General features: G+C 41.0%; 1 protein-coding gene across 1 annotated transcript in view; it reads left to right on the top strand.

Annotated features, from left to right (window-relative positions):
• Nucleotides 1-21,307, top strand: part of SCUBE1 (signal peptide, CUB domain and EGF like domain containing 1) — a 216,222-nt gene that overhangs the window by 183,453 nt on the left and 11,462 nt on the right. The window contains exons 10-16 of the mRNA XM_075709672.1: nucleotides 4,477-4,593; nucleotides 9,074-9,196; nucleotides 12,641-12,760; nucleotides 14,386-14,478; nucleotides 16,044-16,160; nucleotides 18,536-18,694; nucleotides 19,846-20,049. Coding sequence (XP_075565787.1) covers nucleotides 4,477-4,593; nucleotides 9,074-9,196; nucleotides 12,641-12,760; nucleotides 14,386-14,478; nucleotides 16,044-16,160; nucleotides 18,536-18,694; nucleotides 19,846-20,049 — 933 coding nt within the window. The remainder of the gene's footprint in view (nucleotides 1-4,476; nucleotides 4,594-9,073; nucleotides 9,197-12,640; nucleotides 12,761-14,385; nucleotides 14,479-16,043; nucleotides 16,161-18,535; nucleotides 18,695-19,845; nucleotides 20,050-21,307) is intronic.

Below are 21,307 nucleotides of genomic sequence, written 5' to 3'. Positions count from 1 at the left end.
TTCAGACTTAGCAAAAATCATTACTGTGTGATGGCTTCTTGGTGCCCTGCACTCTATGTCCACAAGTGAGTCAGTGTCCACATCACACAAACCACCAGAACAATTGGTGCTACTGTAATTGGGAGTCTACTGGCAGCATCAGTGGAAAGGGCAGGGACTTGAATGAGCGTGGAAAATGAGCTGGTTTTTCCCTGCTCCCTCAGGTCACCATTGTGACGCATCTGTGTGAGGAAACTTAGAAGAAATTTGATCTGTGCTAGGTCCTTTCTGGAGATAGATGGAAGACTTTACTTTCCAGTACTGACAATCTGACGCATACTAGCAAACATTATATTCAAGAAAAATAAAGATCATTAAGGGATCATTTAATGTGTGAAAGCATGAACTAAAAAAAAAAAAAAAAGCTAAGTATGATTGAAAAATCAACAATAAAATCCAAATGCTGACTTCAAATAATAGGAACAGAGACAAACAAATATTATCAAGCATGACCGCCATTGGCAACAATTGCTTCCCTCAAAAACACAGGGAAATCCTGCTCTTTCATTAAACCATTAAACAATCTCTTCGAGTTGAATCCCTTCTAGGCAAAAATAAAGGCATGCTTCCAACGTTCGAACATTCTCCATGAGAACATGGATTGATAGAAGAGACGCTGGATTTTATTCAGCCTGAGATGACGCCTTGATGTCATGGGAACAGCAACTGGAAGGAGAGCTCTCAGTAGCAGAGGACACCATAGAGAGCACCTTTAGCCTTTAAAGAGGGCTGGGACTGCCGGTGTGCACAAGAGTCAGTGGTGGAGGTTGTCAGGAACCTCTGGAGGTTGTCTGCTCCAACCCCTGAACTTGGCACTTCCACCGAGTCATCTGCTGTGAAGTAGGGAGTTCCTCATCTTAGATTGTATAAATTCTACTACTACCATTAATAATCCTAAAAAAACCCTGCCTCTGGCCGGAAACTGGTCCTGTACTACCAGAGATTAATTTAGCCCCATAGTTCCTGTAAGCTTCAAACAGTTACGCTGTGAAGCCACCTCTTAATATGCTGAAATGACACAACTGCATATGCTGATTACAGTGGTGAATGTGATATGAATTTTTGACTAAGTGAAAGTAAAAAGAATGTGTTTGATGTCAAATCAGTGCATTAGCAAATCTGAAATTTTCTCAGACAGCTTGGACTATTTGTGAATTCATGCCAAATTCAACTAAAAATAGAACAGAAACGTCAAACTCAAGTTTTCCACTGCAGTTCCTCAAAACCAAAACATTTTGACTTTTCATGTTAAGACAGTTCAAAAACTTAATTTAAATTAACTTTAAACTGTTTTAAGAGCACCTTCGGTCCAGAAAGTTAATTTCTCAGTATTTATTTTGGTGTGTGGGAGGGGGGAAATTTAGAGCAACCCAATACAAAAACGTGTGTGTGTTTGAGTGTGTACATGTGTTTGGGGGGGAAGGGGGTGTTGACCACAAAACTGACAGAGAAATTACGTGTTCTCAGTTCTCTAGCTGTAACCTGCCACATCTCACTTTGTATTTTTGGGCTTCTCTTCAGCAGATAATGTGACCAGATTGTGTAGTAGCATTTGTACAGAGGGGAAAGGATTTAGACACCTACATTCGTTCCCAGTTGTGTGGTAAGCAGGGTTTGAAACCCAGGGCTGTGAAGGTGAAAACCAGGTGTAACTCCCTGCTCCTCAGTCTCTTACGAGATATACCTGTATCAGGAGGGTGGTGGGAAATAAGCACAGCCTTTCAGGGTAAATATGGAGGAGTATTGTGGAGCACCACAAAGGTGTGAGGGCCAACTTCAAAGTTTCTGGGAGCCAGGGGATAACAGCGCCCAGAACACAGATTTCAGAGTTTAAAAAAAAAAAAAAAAAAAGAAGTGCGAGAGGATTTCAGCATCCTGTATCACACCACCGGTTTCTTTTAGCGAAGAGTATGTGGTGCATATTTTTCCCTTTTCTATGACCAGTGCTGAATTCCTCAGGGGACTGGTGATTCTGCAGATGGGCGCTGTGGAAAGCTCAGCTAGGCAGTGCCTAGCCCTACCCTCCACAGGCAAGGAGGAGAGGGGGCCAAGGGGCTTGCTGTTAAGCAAGGAAACATCTGTGTGGAGGCTTTCCATCAGCCAAAGCAAGATGCTGAATTCAGCAGAGGTCGAATTTATGAGAACAGCAGCAGCAGGAGGTGGGATGAAGGGTTTAAATGGCAAAAAAGCTTTGTATTATAATAAAAGTGTTTGTTTCAGCATCTCTGCCAGCCAGTGTAAGCAATATAAGTTTATGAATAGCTGATATTTCGTGTAATAGAAATGTATTTGTCCATCGTGAGTGCCTGCTACTTGGCAAGCAGATGACTGGTCATATTACTAGAGAGACCATTGTTTCCACCGGCAAAGAGGGGTATGCATCCTTCTTAATGTAAAGAAAACCCTGTAAAGGCCTAAGCCATAATATGTAACAAAACAAAGCGGTATGTGTGAAAGCAATGCATAAACCCCATTGACTAAACTAGTACAGGATACAATTACTATTGAGAAATATGAAATTATTTTTGAAAAAGAGCCTTCCAAGCTAAGTCAGAGGCCAGAAAATGAACTGCTTTTGTAAACTTCCTGCAATACCGTGTAGCGAACAAGGTTACACATGAATGAAACCATGATGTATGATTTGGCTTCTTATGCATTAAAAATCCTTTAAAACTGTAACTGCAGTGTTCATTCCCAAATGATTTTACTTTATGTATTTATTTAGAGAAAACTGAAACAGTTTGCCATTTATGTGTATTCAAAAGCTGCATATTTCCAAGACTATAAAGGAAACCTTAAAAAGAAATTACTTTCAGAACTCAAATAATGATATTTTTAAATGCATAGAAAATGCATTAAAATGAAATAGATTTTTAAAAAAAGAAAATCTCAGTTGTCTGTTTTTGGCTACTTGATCATAACAACTGATTGTGATGCACACATAAAACTGGATAGCGCAGATTTTTGTTCATTGTGTGTATTTCATTTTATGTTACGCATTTGCCTGAACAGTTGCTTTCCACATTGTGAACTCTCTCATATGAATGTTTTGAAACACTTAAAATTGGAGATCATACAAAATACAGCTGTTTACAACATTTTAAATTTGCGCATAAACTCTCACACAGCTTTTGGGTTTGTGTACATGTACACAACATCTCAATTTTATAGTTCTTGAAGTGAAGTATTTGCATTTATAGTAGCAGGATGAGACCTAGAATGTTTCATTAAACATCAAAACTGTATAAATAATACTTGGATATAGGAATTGGGTAGCATACCCTTAGGTATTGGTGAGTTTTCAAGTTTTTTCAAGCACCCACAGCTTTCTAAGCATGTACAATATGAAAGTCCGAGTTATAGGAATGGTGTTGCTCAGGTTATGTTCTTAATAGGCAGCTCTAGAAAGTGTGCAAGCTATTAGAGGAATACTATTCCATTCATTTATACCTCAGGAATATTGGAGGAATGAGATTTGTTGAAATTACCACTCTCAAATAATGCCTTTGTATTAATTTCTCTGACCTTCTAACAGAAAAATTAATCCCTGAAGAGGATTTTTAAAAAACCAATTGTTTGAGGACAAAAATTCACTCAAAAGTGTTGTTATTTTGCACACATTGCTATTTAAGGTACCTTTAATGTAACAGTTTTCAGCAAGTCCATTCCGTCATGACTGCTGTCAAATAAACCTTTACATCGCCCTGCTCAGCAAAACCTTTGTACTATCTTTGAAGCAATGTGCTGTTAATTGCTTTCTCCGTAGGCTGCCGGGTGGAAGAGACTATGTAAATAAGGGTTTCACATTAGTGAGCAGTGAAAATTCGAGATGCCTGACTTGCAGGGGAAGAGGTCAAATTTTCTTCAATTAGGTAGAATGTGCACTTCGGACTAACATTTCCCGTGTACTTAGGCGCAGCCCGTCCATTCCTGATACTGGCTTGTTCTCAGGCTCTATTTCGCTTGCCCCCTTGTAGCTGTGCAACTGTCTGGACAGTCTTGCGCAGGCAGAGCAGAAGTCTGCGACTCCCTGTCCTGGTGGGCGAGATGTCAGAGCAGTGGTCAATGAAAGAGGGAATGACTCGATTCAACCCCAAACTTTGTTTTCCGTTGTGCCACTAACCCTGCAAAACCTTAATACCCCCACAGCTCTGCTGGGTAAATATGATCAGAAGTTAAAGGCTGCCATCTAATGGTGAACGTATATAATACAGTCTTCATGTTTTTTCTTAAATTACCTTTTCTTACCTTTCTCCATGTACCTGCAAGTCTTTTCTTTATAAGGCACTAGAGGAATGAGAATGATATTTTATTCAGATTTTACCTGGGATGATACCTGATACTTTATCAGTAACAAGATGTTGCAACTGAATGTGAAATTCCAGCCATTTGGTTTAACTGAATTCTAATTTCTTAATGCTTTTCCTGTGAATTCAGATATAGATGAGTGTTCCTTCGAAAGGACCTGTGATCACACCTGCATCAACTACCCTGGAAGCTTTGAATGTCTTTGCCATAAAGGCTACACCTTGTATGGACTGACGCACTGTGGAGGTTTGGAAACTGAGTTTTGCTTATCTGTTTGTTTGCTTTGTGAACTGTTTACTGAGCCACACATTCTTTTAGCTGAAGATTTTAGAACTCAAGAAGATAAACCAATGAAGTTAAAGTAAAACTCAAATAGCATGAGCTGGGTGTAACTAAAATTTCAGCATCTCAAATTTGCTGAAGCATTCCCAGGAGAAGAACATAAATAAAAAACAGTGTCCTTGCATTTGTTGATGGTGGTACATAGCAGCTTCAGTATAGACGAGAAGCCTGCAGCTGTGACTCTTGCATCCATTTCTGCATGGATGCAGCCGTTCTTCCACAGCCATCGCAAAGCAGCCTCAGGCTGGGGTTCATCGCACTGTACAGGGTAAGCTTCCTTAACAAGCGCAGAGTACCAATCGGTACCTCCACAGGAGTGAGGTTAGTCACAATTGTATTTACAGAAGGAAGGCTTCAAACGATGGGCAACAAAGAGAATAGGAGAAGGGTGTCAGTTTTACAAAGTTTACAAATTTTGGCTCTATTGGTATTTGTCCTTACCAGTCTGCAACATAAACTGCCTGTGAAACTCATACCAGAAGGCTGAGGGGTACCTTCTTCCCATCTTATGTGGGGCTACTTCAGCTCTTCAGCCTTTTTGGCATAACTGGAAAGAATTTGGTTGTCCAGGAGAGGGATATTTTTTAAGTGCATCATGGGGCAGTATTACCACGATGACCAAATTAGAGGTTCAACTTCTACTTGATCAGGCAGGAAAATTTCAGAGCACTCAAATATTTAGGTCCAATGTTTGCCAGGGTTGTCACAGTATGAGACTGCCTGCCACCGGCCTGCCTAACACCCCCAGGTATTGCTGTGGTCTCCCGCCTGAAGGTTTAATAAGTGGTGTAGGTTTTGATTGTGTTCAGAACACTGGTCAAAGGAGAGCAAAGGTGTTTTTTGAGGCATTTGTTAAGTAAGTCTGAATTATGCTTTTAACCAATCAGGTCAGCATCACACAAACAAGTGACAAGAGAAAATTGTAATAAAACCTGAAAGCCCTGAATCTAAATTACTTGTTAGAAAATACTGACACAAAAGAAACTCTCCATGCTGTTTTTTAAATGTAAAACTAAGTGTGTGTGTTTAGTTAAAAAGATGGTTAATAGTTAATTATTTAATTATTCAAATTATTCAGGATACAAACTAAAGCTTGCATCAAACTGTAAACAAAGCCCTGACTTTAAACCCATAAAATCCTTGTGTTCAGGCCAGGTTCTGATCTCAGTCAGACTTAGCCCAGCGAAAGTATGTTAGAGGGATTGCTGAGAACAGTGTTGGGCCCTAACGGCTCTTAATTTGTGGAGCAGGCACTGTGGTACATACTATATGCAAGAGTTGTCCTCTATGTATTCCTAAGTAAATCGTGCTACAGACCGAGTCAAAAAGATACAGTTAAAGGCTGATGTTTTTTTCTGTTCCCATGTGATTCGGTTTGTGCCATGCAAATTGATGTAGCAGAAACAGATGCTAGCTCCTCATGTGTCCGAGTGCTGAGTTCACCTGATTTTGTAGCATTAACGTGAGACACTACTAATGATATCTCTGTCTGCCTTCTCTTTGGGAGAAGGGTGTAGGAGGTGTATGTTAGTATCTCTTGTATAGAGCAGGATACGTAACAAATGAATTCACTGTATATTGGAGGCAGGCAGGAAGAGGAGTCTGTCTAAAGAAAGAGTTTGGAAAAAGACTCCATTTGAGGGCATTTCTGAAAGCAAAATCAGAGTCTGAAAGTTTTGGGGACCTATGTGGGGTGTGGAGAGGAGAGGCTGATCTTCAGTTTCATTGTTACTTCCTTAATGACTTTATGTATTAATTTAGGGAAAGCCTCAAAGTTTATAATCTTCAGCCTCAGTTCAGCTTCAGTCTTTTAAGTAAGACGGAAGTAGGAGCAAAACTCTAACTAGAAACACGCAGTGCTGAACTTCAGGCAAAAGCATAACCAAATCCAAACCTCCTGCTTTTTTCCATAATGGGCAGATCCAAAATCCTAGCTGAATCCAGACTTGTCCAGGCCCTGAGCTTTGCTGCTTAGGGCTGTCATTAGTTTTAGTCAGCCCCTGGAGAGTGATGTTTACAGTGGATCAAATAACTCACCCTGGCTGCCATCCATGTGGCATTGAGCAGAAGTCAAAACTAGGGAGAAATAATGAGAACCTTCAAAAACATTTGGTGCAAGCTTGCTTCTTAATAAGCTTTCTCTCCATCTTGCTTCCCCTATACTAGTAATTAATAAACTACATTGCAGTGTCCTTGTTCTGGGCCTTCCATGCGGAGGAGCAACCCTTGTTGCTCTTTCTGGGATCCTTTTCATGACATCACTTGTAATAAAAGTCGTGTATCATAAGGGAATCTTTTAGAAGGACAGTGCTAGTGCTTACACCACCTGTTTATGTAAAGCCCTGCTTGCAGTATATATTGGCTCATTAGGTGACTTAGGAGAGTCAGTAGAATTGGCAGGACTGTTCAACACCTTTGGGAATTTGGCTGCTTCTTCAGGAGCTTGGTTCTGGGCTGAGGTACTTGACAGCAAGAGCTTGTGTTTGAATAGTTTGGCTAGAGCTCAGTGCAGGAGCGCTGTGGACTAAACGTGTGTTTTGAAATATGGGTTAGCAAGCAGATCCCCCTGTTGCACTCAGCAGAAGCCTGGCTACTGTGTACAAAATTTCCCAGGAAAAGTTTTTTCTGGGGCTATCTCCCTCATCAGTTTTTGGAACTGCTGACCCAGGAGCCCCAGAAGTCCTGACTCTGACTCAAAAATCATAATGTTTTCTAGAAACATGCCTGTTATATTAGGGTGTCTTTCTCAGTTTCTTCTATGCACGTACTCCACGTTTTCTAGATTTTTGCTTAACCACACAGGCATCAGAAAAAGAAAGCTGTTTCTGGATTCCAGCAGCTGCCCCAGAAAATAGTCATGTTCCCATCAAGTGCCCCAAGATGCCGGAGGAAGACTTGGCCTGCATTTCTTAATCAGTGCAGGGCCTAAGTGTATGCTTGAGCCCAATCCCTCATCAGCCCCACCTCCTACCTGTACCTCACCCTCTGGCTTCAGATGGGGTCGCTGGGCTCCAAAACTGGTGCCTGGGGAGAACTGGCTTGAACTCAGACTATGTTCCTGCAAACCGTATGGGTTCACACAGTGCCAAGCACATGGCGATCGGAGCTCAAGCCTGGGCTCAGGCATGGTTTGGAAAGGCAGTTAGGCACTCAGCCTGTGAGCCTTTACGGCCAGACCTCCCTTAGAAACACATTAAGTGACCATTTTCCTTCTACAGTTACATTTTGAGGCCTCTCGTTAAGCCAGAGTATTAGCAATTCAGTGTATCTTATGTTGATTTGGTGTCGTTCTAGCTCATTTGAGCATATGTCAAATGGCACAACCTACAAGCCTTGTGAAAGTCTATCATGGTAACGCTGCCGTTTCAGCGAGCAGATGGGTAGCTGCGCTCAAAGGGCAGAAACCACTTGTTGTTGAGGTTAGTAGAGTACCTAAAATAACGGGGCTGTGGTCCATAACAAGGGCTTTTAGGTTATGGCTATACCAGCAAATAAAAGAGCCTGGAGCAGCAATGCGCAACTGATAGTTCACTGGTGCCATATCACAATTTTGGCCTGTGCCATCTAGTGTCCCAAATGCGTCTGAGCATGATGCAGAGGTGAATACATGGCAGCACTGCTGCTGTTGAGCATGATGGATAAACATCCTTTCTGGTGGTGGGGGGAGAGGAGATGAGAGATTGGCTACGTCAGCACAAGTATACAAATGCTGATTGCATAGACCAAAAAGGTTATACCTCATATTAACTAAATACTTCTCTAATGTATCTAAAGTTGAAAGATTTTATGTGAACTATCAGTGCTAAATATCTGGCAATTGCTTTGCCTTCCTGCAAACTCTTACCTTTCATTTTTATTTGAGGAGTAGAAGACTAAATAAACTGCACTTCAGCTGCTAGGTTCCTATCAAATACATAGTTTTCTCCATCTGAATAATTTCTAAAAGCAAACTCTGTGAATCACTATGGAGAATTTATCTTCCTGTTACGCAAAAGTGATCGAATCTCACAGATGTTTATGCCTTTGACATTTTTCCATATAAAGCAATATACTTTATTGTCCAGATGCTGCAGAGACTTCCAAACATGTTTTGTATCTTGTGAGTACTTCCAAGAATTTCAGTGTAACTAGTTCTGGCAAGTAAATTGTATCATATGCATAAATCTCTGGAAGAGTAGGAGCTAAGTATGTGTCTAAGGACAAATACATTCAATGTACACAAAATTGTTTGACTTGAGTATTGTCTGCATTTATACATGTTTATGAAGACTGAAATATAAAAGATATAGTAGAAAACAGGTATACTTGTGCACATAATATCTTAGGGCACGGTATACATGTGCACATACAGTTAATACTCTTCTCAACTTTAATTACATTTCAGATATTGATGAATGCAGCATCAGCAATGGTAGCTGTGACTATGGGTGTCTTAATACAATGGGGAGCTATGAGTGTGTCTGTCCACCTGGAAAGAAACTGCACTGGAATAAAAAGGACTGCGTTGGTAAGTGTGGGAGACTGACTCAGACATGACTGTGGTGATGCTCCTGTTCTCCAGGAGGGTGGAAAAGCCCGTGTTTTTGTCTGAGGGATGCTGCATTTTCACAGTACAGATCCCCAGATTCATTTTAGCCTTTAGTACCTGGTCATCCATGGACTAGTATATAACTACAGGTGGATTAAAGAATGGGCAATATGTTGGATTTTATTTGTGTTGAATTATTTTTTTTAATTTTATGAGTTTGTTCACACAAATCTACGTCTTCCTACGTTATTATTTTATGTATTTTATCGTTTTCTCCTTTTTTTTTTGTCCTTTCACATCCATCTCTATGACCTCAGATATAACTCTGCTTCCCTCTAAGAGTCATTTAGAATATTAAAAATATTTAACTGTTTACAAATAGCACATGGTATTCAGGTTATCTACATTCAGAGCACCATACCCCAATTTTTCAAGTTATCACCAAAGATATTCTGTTTAATATAAAGCACTGACAGTAGCTGTGTCAAAAATACTAACTGTGATGAGCACAAATCTTGAGACCACTAAAATGATGGCATTTGCTGCTAGGGCCACTTACTTTGTGGCAAATCTGAATATCTGTTCCAGTCATCATTCTTGTGTATCCTTTAAGTAGGTGACTTTTTTTTTTTACTGGGGTCTAATTTGAAGCACAGCTAATTTTGGCCATGGCCACAGCCATTCAAAGTATCTTCTGTGAGATTTTAATTCCATTTTCATATTTTTTAATGGGAATAGCATACCTTAGGTCTTGCATAGTCAACTTTAGGTTGTGGGGTTTTGGTTGGTTTTGTTTGTTTGATTCTCATAGATACATTTGGAGCTGATGCCTGATACCTAACTGTGAGCAAACCAAAACAATAAAGGGGGACATTACTTGGGGGAATCCCTACAAGTATTGAAGGAAAGTGCTATAGTCTGAGTAGAGCGCATGGCACCGGCCTCTTGCATGATCACACAGTTATGGCGTTTTTCCACTTACAAGGATACAGCAGTATGGAAAGCAATTTATAGTCAAGATGGGGGAAGGGGGTGTCAGGTTGGGTTTCAGCCTTTGCCACTGACTGTCGTACAACTTAGTACCTCATTCTTCCCACTTATCTTTACATAAATTACCTTCATTGCTATATAGAGAACAAGTACTTATAGCAGTAAGAAATGGCTAACTCTTTTTCAGTTATCCACTAGGTCTCACTTGCAATGTACCAGTTAGTCCTCTGGAAAGGAATTTGTTTAGCAGGGACTAAAATTTGTTGAGGTCTGGTATATAGTTAGACCACAGAAGTTTTGTGCTATATTCCCTCTCAACCAAGAATGCTGGTCCCATGGTAAGAGACTGTATTGAGAATATTTTCCTAGTTGTAAATTTCTCTCCATTATTTGTAATATTCAGCTGGAAGATGGAAAATAGAACACCCTTCTCTATTGATATACACTGCTTTATTTGATGAATTTAACGAGGCTTAAAATGAGTGTCATCTCCCTGCTGATCGCCTGCCTTTATTACCAACATTGTTTAGAGGAAACTGCATTCTACATTGTTATAAAAGCACAATAAAAAGGGGGAGAATGATATCTTGTGATCCTGAATGGCACATGATTTGGAGACACTTGCGGTAACAAAATCCTCTTTTGTTCAGCAATGACACTTTGCGCTTGTGTTGTCTCCTCAGTCCAAAGAAATAATTTCTTTAAAAACATCACTGAAGTAACATAAAAGGCCTTAGGAGGGAGGTAAGTGGCAGATGATTATTCCCATACTTGAGATGCAAATGTCAGGTGTGTTAAAGGGACCTGTATCTTTCATATTTGACCACTAGTGAGGCCAGGAATACAACCCAGCTGGCAGCTGTTGGGACCCTTCCTCTGCACTCAAGCCAAGCCAGGCAAGGCTTATTCCAGCTACCACATTTGAATTGGTCTGCTTCATCCCAGCTTTACTGGGCTCTTCCCAAACCCTGGTGGACCCAAACCAGTCTGGCTGCTTCCTGCTGGACTCGGATGCTGCAGCTCTGATCTCCCCCCTACCTTGGTGTGGTTCAGTGGTGAGCTGAGGGGTAGGAAAAATGACATTTGCAGTAGCACAGTCAGCCACGAGCAAAACGAGTCAGCCAAGTCCATCTTGTAGGGTGAGCATGTTTGGAAGAAAGAGCAAGGACCAGTCGGAGAAAAAGCTTATGTACCTGAACAGGTGTTTTTACAGGGCTGAAGCAAGAACTGCTCTACAGACACCTGGCTGAGATTTAACCAGCTGATGCAGTGTGAAGTATCTGCTTGAAGAGGTGCCCAGCTGCACTTGGCCAGCAGTCAGTGCAGAGGTTAAATCTCTGGGGGAAGGAGGGAAGCGGTGAGGCTGCCTCAGTGCAGGTAGTGATGGCACCTGCCGGCTGCAGCCGAGAATGAACCTCGTCGTTTGTGTGGAGAGAGACGTTCCTAAGTAACACCTCAGTCCCAAAAGATGTCCAATTAAAATAAATGCAGGATTATAATTATCAGTGGCATACCATCATCTCAGGGTGAAGCAGAGACTGGTCCAACAATTTGTAACAACGTTATGTAGTTTCAGCTAAAACACAAACCATCCCTTACCCAAATACGAAGAGCAGCTTGTGAGACCTGCAGGATACTCTGTCTTCATCCTGCCATGAAGCCAAGAGGAGAAGCTGGGTATTTCCATTGCACGAGCCGCAATGTGCCTTGTGCAGTGGGCACTGATGAGAAATGGCTGATGTCTATGTGTGTCACAGTGTCCCTCCTAGCATTGCTTGGGGCATTTCGGCAGTGGCTGAAAGGACCAGTGGGACTATCCATCTCCATCCCAGCATGTCCTGCCTCACCTCTGCCTGCCTGGGAAGTCTTCTACTTCCAGAAGCTAGAGCATGGAGCTGAAATTAAAAAGTCTGCAAGAGTTGGAGTGAGAAGTGGAAAATATCATTTTAGTGGTCATCTAAAACAGATCTTTGTGAGGGTGACTCCTGTGTGCCGTGTGGTACTTGACCTGTTAAACCAGAGAGCTGTACCTCCAAAAGCGGGGAGAGGACATGTCAGGTCGTCAGTATTACCTGTTGCTTCTGTGATCAAGTTGTGCACACAGAATTGTGCTCATAATTAGAGAGACACCTGTCTTTCAGAGTGCAGATCCGGACCTGAACAGTCAGTCCCAAAGTGGAGGATAGGAGGGAAAGACTGATCTAGAGTTTAGGTCTACATATGTGGAGGAGTTTCCTTTCCAAGCCCAGGCTCAAGATCCAGATAACTCTCTCCCTGTTATGTGCTTATTTCAGAAATGCCTGGGCCTGTGATTTTGCTTTGTTGCCACTTCTACCTTTCCTCACCGCTGTAAGCAAGTGGATGCACAAGGTTCTGGGTTGAGCAGTGCCTGATTTTTTCATTTTTCTTTTTTTTTTTTTTTCCTCTCCTCAGAGATGGTGAAATGTCTCCCGAATGCCAAACCAGCTCCCAAGGCTCAGCTAGTGTGTAGTAAGACAGGAGGCATAGAGAGCTGCTTCCTGTCATGCCCGTCCAATACTCTTTTTGTTCCAGGTTTGTACAAAATATTTGTCCTCCTACATCTAGAATGTGACTTGATGATTTTTTTCCTCTGCTAATGTATTCATGACTCTTGCATTCAGTTTTTGTTATGGACAAATGTAAACGAGCAAAATATCATTATAAATTAAATTGGGGCAACATCATTAAATACAAGAAGAGCTGACTGTCAGTTACATTAGAGGTTTGGCCCTTAGTTGTTTAATTTGAGATGTCATTTGGGGGGAAAAATTTTAATAAAAATCTGAGACACACAACTACCTTAACCAGATGGTGCAAAAGAAAAATTTTTAATATATTAAATTGCTATGGCAAAAGTGGGGGGAAAACTGAACAGTTGATTTCAGTGGATTCCTGCTAAATTTTAGTAACACGTTTTTCAATATGAGTAGAGTCCCCTGTGCCAATCCAGGCATCTGCTTAAAATGATGGACTCTGCATCATGGCCTGAAATACCCTGTAATTGTGTGATTGAGCAGGAGCAAAAATGACTCCCAAAGCCAAGGGTTCCCTTGAGAGGAACTCAGTGAGCACAATGTGAGGCAAGGGCAGGAGAGGAGGAGCGGGACATGCTGGGCAATTTAATGCTGCAGCTGCTGCAGCACATGATCAAGCTCCCACACCAGCCAGGGTAGCATAAAGCTTCCATCCGCTCAGGCAGTGGAGCAAAGGATGACAGAGCAACAGCTTTAAACCTGGCTTACTGTCTCGTACGAAATGGATACAACTAAATCTGGCTCAGGAGGCTGTGTGGAAAAAATATCTCTGTATTAGTTACTGGCAGTTGCTCGGTTTTAATAAATTTTGTTGGTAATAGTTCAGCTGAGTGTTATTTATAGAAACACAGGCATTGTTGTTTATAGAAACTCAGGCATCTCATCTTCCTCCCCCCCCCCCCCCCCCTTTTTTTTTTCTTTTACCATTTGCTACAGGTAATTTTCATCTGCACAGCTTTGCAGGGCAGGTGGGGCAGGGGGGTGCTATGATTTTTTCATATAAGTTCTGGTTCTGACACAGGATTATTTTCCACAAGGGTGTCTACCTTTCATGTTAGACCTGGCATTATATGCAGTAGAGCTGTTCACACTTTATTTTCAGTTTAGCAGAGATTACTGGAACTGTGCATTTATCTAATTTGTATGCACCAATACACAGTTTTATCTGTGCAGTATGTAAACCCTGTTATGGTTCTAAGTATGTTATTTTTTTGTTTCTGCCAATAAATTCTGCCAGAGTCTGAAGCTAAAATTGTTACTAAAGTACGTGGTTTATTTTTTCAATTATAGAGATGATCAAAGCATAAGGAGTCTGCCATGGACAAGCACAAAATATTTTATACTTGTGCACCAAGGAATTATTTACAGCCAACCTCATGCCAAATTGTTTATAAAATCTAACATTTCAGTGCTGGAAGAAACAAAACTTGTAGTCAACACTGTGAAGCGTGGTAGCCTTTGGCAAACTATTTCAGCCATTTAAATCCAAGTTCAGCACTTAACATGTCTCCTTATTTAGCAGTAAGTTTGTTCAAGCACCGAACGTTAATGCTGGGGGTGATGAGGGGAGCAGATACTTTGTGAGGCTGTTGCCACATGTGCTGATTGTGTTCTGCCCTGCAGATTCGGAGAACAGCTACACGCTGAGCTGTGGCGTTCCCATCCAGCAAGGCAAGGCTCAGCAGAAACGCAACGCAACCCTGCCCAGCTGCGCAGGTAGGTGCTCTCCTCCTCATCCGGGCCTTGGCATCTAGGAGGTAGGTGATGAGGTCCTCCAGACCATTGGGGAGGTGCAAGACATACAGCTCTCAAGTTACACAAGGCCAGAATTAAGGTAGCCTGTGTTTCATCATGTGCACACTCGCTTTTCTGCAGCGTATCCTTGAGGGCTGGAGTGTGCTTAGTTGCCCTCCAGTGTGGCACTGTGTTGGTAGGTCAGTATAGGAGTGGTGGAGGTTTGAGAGATACTCAATAAGGAGAAATATTTAGAATACTTTGCTTTCCATAGTCCAGCAAGGCAATGGCGAGCACACCAAAATGGCATTTCTTCCCAGACTTAGAAGTGAGCCAGAGGGGCCCATCAGTGGCACAACAGCAGGCTACGGTGGGTCCCAGCCCTCACCTGCGAAGTCCTTCCTTAGGAGCACGGATCCTCCTATTGGGAATCCTGGGGATTCCCAATAAAAAGGTTATGAGACTTTCATGAGCACATACTGTGTTTCATTCATCTTGTTCTCCGAAATGGCTGTATTATTTTTGCAGAGATGTTTCAAAATATGTCATAAAGCTGATACTCAGCATAAAAAATAGTTCAGCTCAGAATGGTTGAAGTCTGGCAAAATTAGAAGCAGCTGAAACAGCATCCAGCAGTGGGAAGGGTCAGCCCACTTTATGTATCATTACCTGCTGTACATCTCTCCAATTTGCCAGTTCTCTAACCACGAATTTCTTAAATATTTGGAATGCGTTCGGAGGTATGACGCTGTGAGTAAGGTAACGCGGCAGCAGGTGTGGCTGCCTGTGGCACAGGGGCAGGCTACCTCTGTAGTCCTGGTTCAGCCAGGCCCTCCCAAGGAAAGAGGGACCCATGTTGTGGCATTTACTTGTGACCACCCTCCACCTGCTCGGCATCCCATGGGCAGCCCGCAGCGGCTGGCAGGTGACGGCCCAGCCTTTTCCACCATGGACTTTGGGAGGAACTCAGCCAGCAGCTACATTTTCTAAGCAGTGCATGGCTGTATAACAGCCTTTAAAGTCATAAGGCATAACTGGCTTGTATTTAAAGCTGAAGAATAAAGCTTGCAAGCCATAGACTGCAGTCAAATAAAGACGTTTCCTTTGGATGGTTTTCAACTGCCAACAGCGTAGCTCCACTAAATTAATCTTATTCCTGGTTGGCATTAGCAAGAGCAGAACTACAGCCAAGTAACACTGGAAGTCACAGACAGAGAGGCAGACAAAAAATGTAGGAGTTAACCTTTTTCATAGTAAAAGACAAATTCACCTGAATTCCACCAAGATGTGCAGGCGTGCTGGAGGGCAAACGTATGTGCAGAGCATGTGCAATACTAGCAAATTCATTGAGCTTTATGGTCTCAAGAGTAAGTGCTTATGCAAAAAAATGAACTTACAGAAATGGATCCTCGTGTACAAGGTGTGTAACTCTTGGGCTGTCTCTTTTCTATGTCACAAGAAGACTTTTGAGTCTTTTTAAAAAAAGAAGTTTCAAACTTCATTTCTTCTGCATCCCAAATGATAGCTCTTTTACTTTACATCAACAGATTCATTAGCCCCTCCAATCAAGCAGAAAGCTCGTTTTAAAATTAAAGATGCAAAGTGCCATTTACGGCCTCGCAGCAAAGAAAAAACGAAAGATTCAGGGAAGCAAGCTGTTTTAGGTATGTGGTTTCTTCTAACATGTAAACAGCATTCTAATTGTTTGTTTGCTTGCTTGTTTGTGTATTTTGTTTTCACACAGCAGACAGAAAAAAAGTACTGGTTTTCATGTTTGGATCTGAATTTGGGTTCAGGCCAAGGTTCACACTCTTGAACAGTGCCTTGGGTTTGGATCTGACAGTGCTGAAATGTCACCAGTTGCTTTGAAAAATCTTTGTTCATAAGTACATGAGTTTGAAATTAAGCTGATCCTTTTTCTGGCATTGGTAATGCCAGAAATATCCTGAGACAATAAGTTATGACCAATGCAAAGTTACATGAAACAATGTTGGTTTGGTTTAATTTTCCCAAATGAGGTTTATAAAAAAACCCAAAAGCTATTATTTATTTGCTTTATGCTGGATTAGTGTCCCATTGCAGCGGCAAAGACAACCCCTAAGCGGGGAAGTTATAATCAAAATCTGATGTTACACAGCCTTGGATCTTTTGTTATTTTGGAGTGAGTAGTTATAATGTTAGAAAAAATATTTAGAAGATTTAGACATAATTACCAAAAATCTGAAATAAAAAATAAGTTTGTGTGGCTGAATCAAAGTAATCACGTTTTTAAAACTCGGTATGACTAGGTATGGGTTTAGCTTTGAATATCACTTTTAGAGTTGAACAAAAAAGATTTAAAAGTGATATGTATTTAACAGATCTTCATTATATTTATTTCTTGTCCTCCATCCCCTTGATATCATGACAGGGACAATTAAAGAGTGTTTGGGTGTTATTGCTGTGCATTTCCACAGCTTAAAATATTTGGAGTTCATTTAAATTTAATATTAACTCAACATTTTCTGGATTTTAATACACAGTATTGGTGTAATTGCAACAGTTCATATTGTTGCTTAAAGCAACTTAGCTTACAGCAACCGTCTGCTGGTGATATAATCTCTGTTGTGAATCCATTTTACCGCCACTTTTGCTAGTGAGTGAGGAGTCATATATGAACCCTGAACAGAGAAGAGTAAAAATAGCTATCCTAAAAAAATGTTAATGGTTTAAAGATTTTATTTTTAAAGTTTAGACTCATATTTCATCTTTAGCCTGCAATGTAGACATTCATCTCTCTAATTTTCCAAGTATTGGCTTAAAACAAGTCTCAGTTGTCAAGATGCTTACCTTGTCCTTATGTATTGTCTTCTTTTAATATGATGTGATTATTGGACTCATTTTTAAAGTCATAGAAGTTGTGGGTTTTGGTCTATACAGTCACCATGGGAATGTATTTCTTGGATGCATTTCCTTGGCCTTTGCTTGCTTTGCTTTGTGTTTGTTATGTCATCTGAACTTCTGGGTCTAACAGTAAGATTATATCATACAACCAGACATGTGGAATGAAATCCTTCTGGTGGCTTGAGTGCTAGAAATTCCTCCCTGACCTGGAAGGTCCATCGCCTATCACAAAAAGGATGTTTTTCACATAGCTTTCTTTATATAGGGAGAGAATGCTTATATGATTGAGTCCCAGTGGATAGTAGCCTTTCTCCTCAGTGGTTACACATAATAAGAGGGCATTTAGTTCCTCTGGCTTGTGATAGGATGAGAGGAGATGGCCTCAAGTTGTGCCAGGGGAGGTTTAGATTGGATTTTGGGAAAAATTTCTTCACCAGAAGGGTCATTAAGCATTGGAACAGGCTGCCCAGGGAAGTGGTTGAGTCACCATCCCTGGAGGTATTTAAAAGACATGTAGATGTGGTGCTTAGGGACGTGGTTTAGTGGTAGACTTGGCAGTGTTAGGTTAACAGTTGGACTCTATGATCTTTTTTTTTTTTATTTTCCAACCTAAATGATTCTATGATTTCCCCTCAGATAAAGCCTTCCAATGTATTTTCGTAACCTCCCAATCAGAGGCTTTTAAAACCTTTGATATCTGGTGATTGTCATTGCTGAAAGAGATGGAACACCAGCTGGTAGTTTCTGGAGGCCCCTACTGCTATGCTTTAGTCCCAGGCCTGCTGCTCTCATAAATTTACGAAAATTTACTCTCTTGCTTTGTTTAACCATCAAATGACTGTATATAGTATTGCTGATCTTAACTAATTTCTGTAAAGCGCTTTCTAATCCTTATGCAGAAAAGAGACAGGAAATTATAGGCAATAGAGGTACCACTGTGCAGCTTAGCATCACCGCACTGTATTTTTGCCCCCTGCATTCACTAGCAAAATGAGCAAACCCAAAATTGCACAGAGGAGGTGTCTAACAATGCATGTGAAATGTTATGAAGCCTGTCGCTGCACTCATGATAACCCAGCTGAGATATCGCTTATCAGCCTGTCACTTGCTACCTTGCTACTTGATTTCTTTTCTATGTTGCTTCTCTTATGCAAAGGAGGTCAATTCCCTTGTACAGACAACTGCCAGGTGACCTTTGTGAATCTCAAGTGCGATTCCTCCAAGAAGAAACGCCGAGGCCGCAAGTCACCGTCCAAAGAAGTGTCCCATATCACCACAGAATTTGAAGTGGAGATGAAGTCAGAAGAAGTCTCAGGTTTGTGAAAGATCTGTCTGTGGAGAGAAATCAGAATTCAGTTCCTCGGTGTGTTGCTAGAATCTGTTTGATGCTATTTCATGACTCTGCCATGCAAACCTTTTAGCACAAGCCTCATTCAACAGCCTTTCCAAATACAAAGTTTCAGAGATTTAATTGAAAGGAATCAGGTATGAAATTAAGCCAAAGGAACAAAGATTGAACCTGCAGCAAAATTCCTTCAAAGCCTCAAGTTAAGTCATGTACTTTAATTTAGTCTGATTTCTTTAAACAGCAGAAGTGCTAATTGGTGCACAGGGAATGTAAGGATTAGATAGTTGTGCAACAATGATGATAAAAATATCCTCTAAAATGTAAGTTGCTGAAACTTCAGTATGAGAATCAAACATTTTTATCACATATTTGGTAAATTCGCGTTTTCATAACAAACTTCAGGAAGAAGAATTGCTTCAAGTTATTCATGAGATGGAATATTATGCTATAAAATCTAGCCAAAGAAAATGTGGGCTGAATTCTATAAACATGTCAGTCCTCAAAGGCAGGTTTCTTAACCCATGAGGGGTACCTCACTAGCCAAGTGAGGTAATCAGTAATCGTGCCAGAAAGCACCTTTCTTTGTGTCACTGATATTTTGGTCAGGGAAGTGGGGAGAATTCCTAATCAACTGAGTAAAGCATGGGCAGGGAAAATTCAGAAACATTAGTGGTGGCAGACTGAACACACATCCGGAAATACCATGCAGTGGTAATTCACCATTCCTCTAGCAGTGCACAAAGCACCAGTCCCTGTTACGCTGTACAACAGAATACAGCGCTCCTGCACAGTGCTAACTTATTTTGCTGGCTAGATTGATGCTTTCTGCAGCCCTCTCCCTGTGTGCTCAGTATAACCAGATTTCTTAATGTCAGAGATTATCAGCACTCAGTGTGCACTTACAGGCTGCGAAACTGTTTGATGGACCTCAGTGTACTGTCTTCTCCCTTTAAAAGGCCTGATTTTGAATACAGTGAGCTGCTTCTACAATTTATATGGAGAAGACAGTGAAGGAAACAGAGGTGTCACAGTGCAACGCCGGCTAAGCTTTTTGTTAAGCGCTTCTTCTGAAACATGAATCTCAATTGCTTCTAGTTTTCTTATCATTTCCCATCTAGACACCTGTAACATTGACTGTGTTCGGAAAAGGATGGAGCAGAAGCTGCAAACTGCAATCAAAACATTGAGGAAATCTATTAATAAACAGCAATTTTACATTCAGTTTTCTGGGACAGAATATGAAGTGGCTCAGAAGCCAGCTAAAGCTACTGAAGGGCATGAAGCTTGCAGTACAGGGCAAGTGCTGCAGGATGGAAAATGCGGTAAGTCCCAACAACTCTATTCAGCCATATCCCCCAAAACAAGCAATCCAAAATTAACTTGTGCCTAGTGAGCCAGGCAGGAAATCTATGAGATAACAGCCGATTTCGATATGTGCATGAGCTGCTGACGGTCCATAAGACTTTGAAGGGAGTTCATTAAATGACTGCAGGAAAACAAAAGCAGCATATATATGCATACATTCCCATGCTGTCAGCTGGTATGTATCAAGGCCTGCCACAAGGCAATGTTGGCGATTAGTTCCCAGTTGCTCCCAGCATCTGATGAAAACGTAATTACAGTTCTGTAAACCAATAAAATGGTGTTTGCCTAGATGCTGTGTATTTAGTTTTATATCGCCTCTCTCACACTCCTCACCACCAAATAATCCATGACCCATGGATATATTCATATTTACCACTCAAGAGGTCCAATAAAAAAAAAAAAAGAACTATAGAAATCTATTTTAACTTTATGTAAAATACCTAATTTCTTTAAGCCTTTTCTGAGGTTATCAGGCTCTAGTGCTTTACTGGGGGCAAGGTGCTAGTGCAAACCTATTAATGACAGTTCTCAGCACTGCAAGCTTTCTCATCACTTAGTCATCTTTTCAAAATCAGCATATCTATTTTTCCAGCTTCTTTTAGACACCAAGTAATTTACAAGCAAAAAGCAATAGTTAAGTGCAGATCTCATAGCTGCCTCTAATGAGTGGGTTCAGAGGCTGTTTTCATCATACAGGAACAGTGATTTAGAAACTGTATTGAAAGACTGTTGCTATTAGTGTCTAGAAACCCATACATTTTAACTACCTATATCCAGCAGAGAAAAACATTTAATGCAGATATGTGCTTTGTTGCAGCAAGAAGAGCATGTGGATTCATACCTATATTTAAAATGCTTTCCAGTTGGGGTATCTGAGTGTCAAGAGACATAAAATATTACATGGGATACATTGCCCTCAGAATTCCCTAGAACTGATCTCAGGCGACAGACTTTTTGTAGTCGTCTTCCATAAAACCAACACATAACTGCACCTAGAGGAAACTAAAAATTCACGTCACTTCCCATAAATTATGCACCACTGTCTTAATTAAACTGCAACATACTGGTTTAAGACTGCATCAGCTTTATTAACAACATATGTCTGATAAACGCTTCAGTGCCGTGCAATACCATGTAATGGCTTAAACGATAGAAGGAGGACCTTGCCCTGATGTAAATTGACCTAGACAGCAGTGGAGATGGGCCTGTTTACAT

This window comes from Pelecanus crispus, chromosome 1 (assembly GCF_030463565.1).
Source record: "Pelecanus crispus isolate bPelCri1 chromosome 1, bPelCri1.pri, whole genome shotgun sequence".
NCBI lineage: Eukaryota > Metazoa > Chordata > Aves > Pelecaniformes > Pelecanidae > Pelecanus > Pelecanus crispus.
The sequence above is the reverse complement of the archived record's forward strand: the minus strand, read 5'-3'. Positions and strand labels throughout refer to the sequence as shown.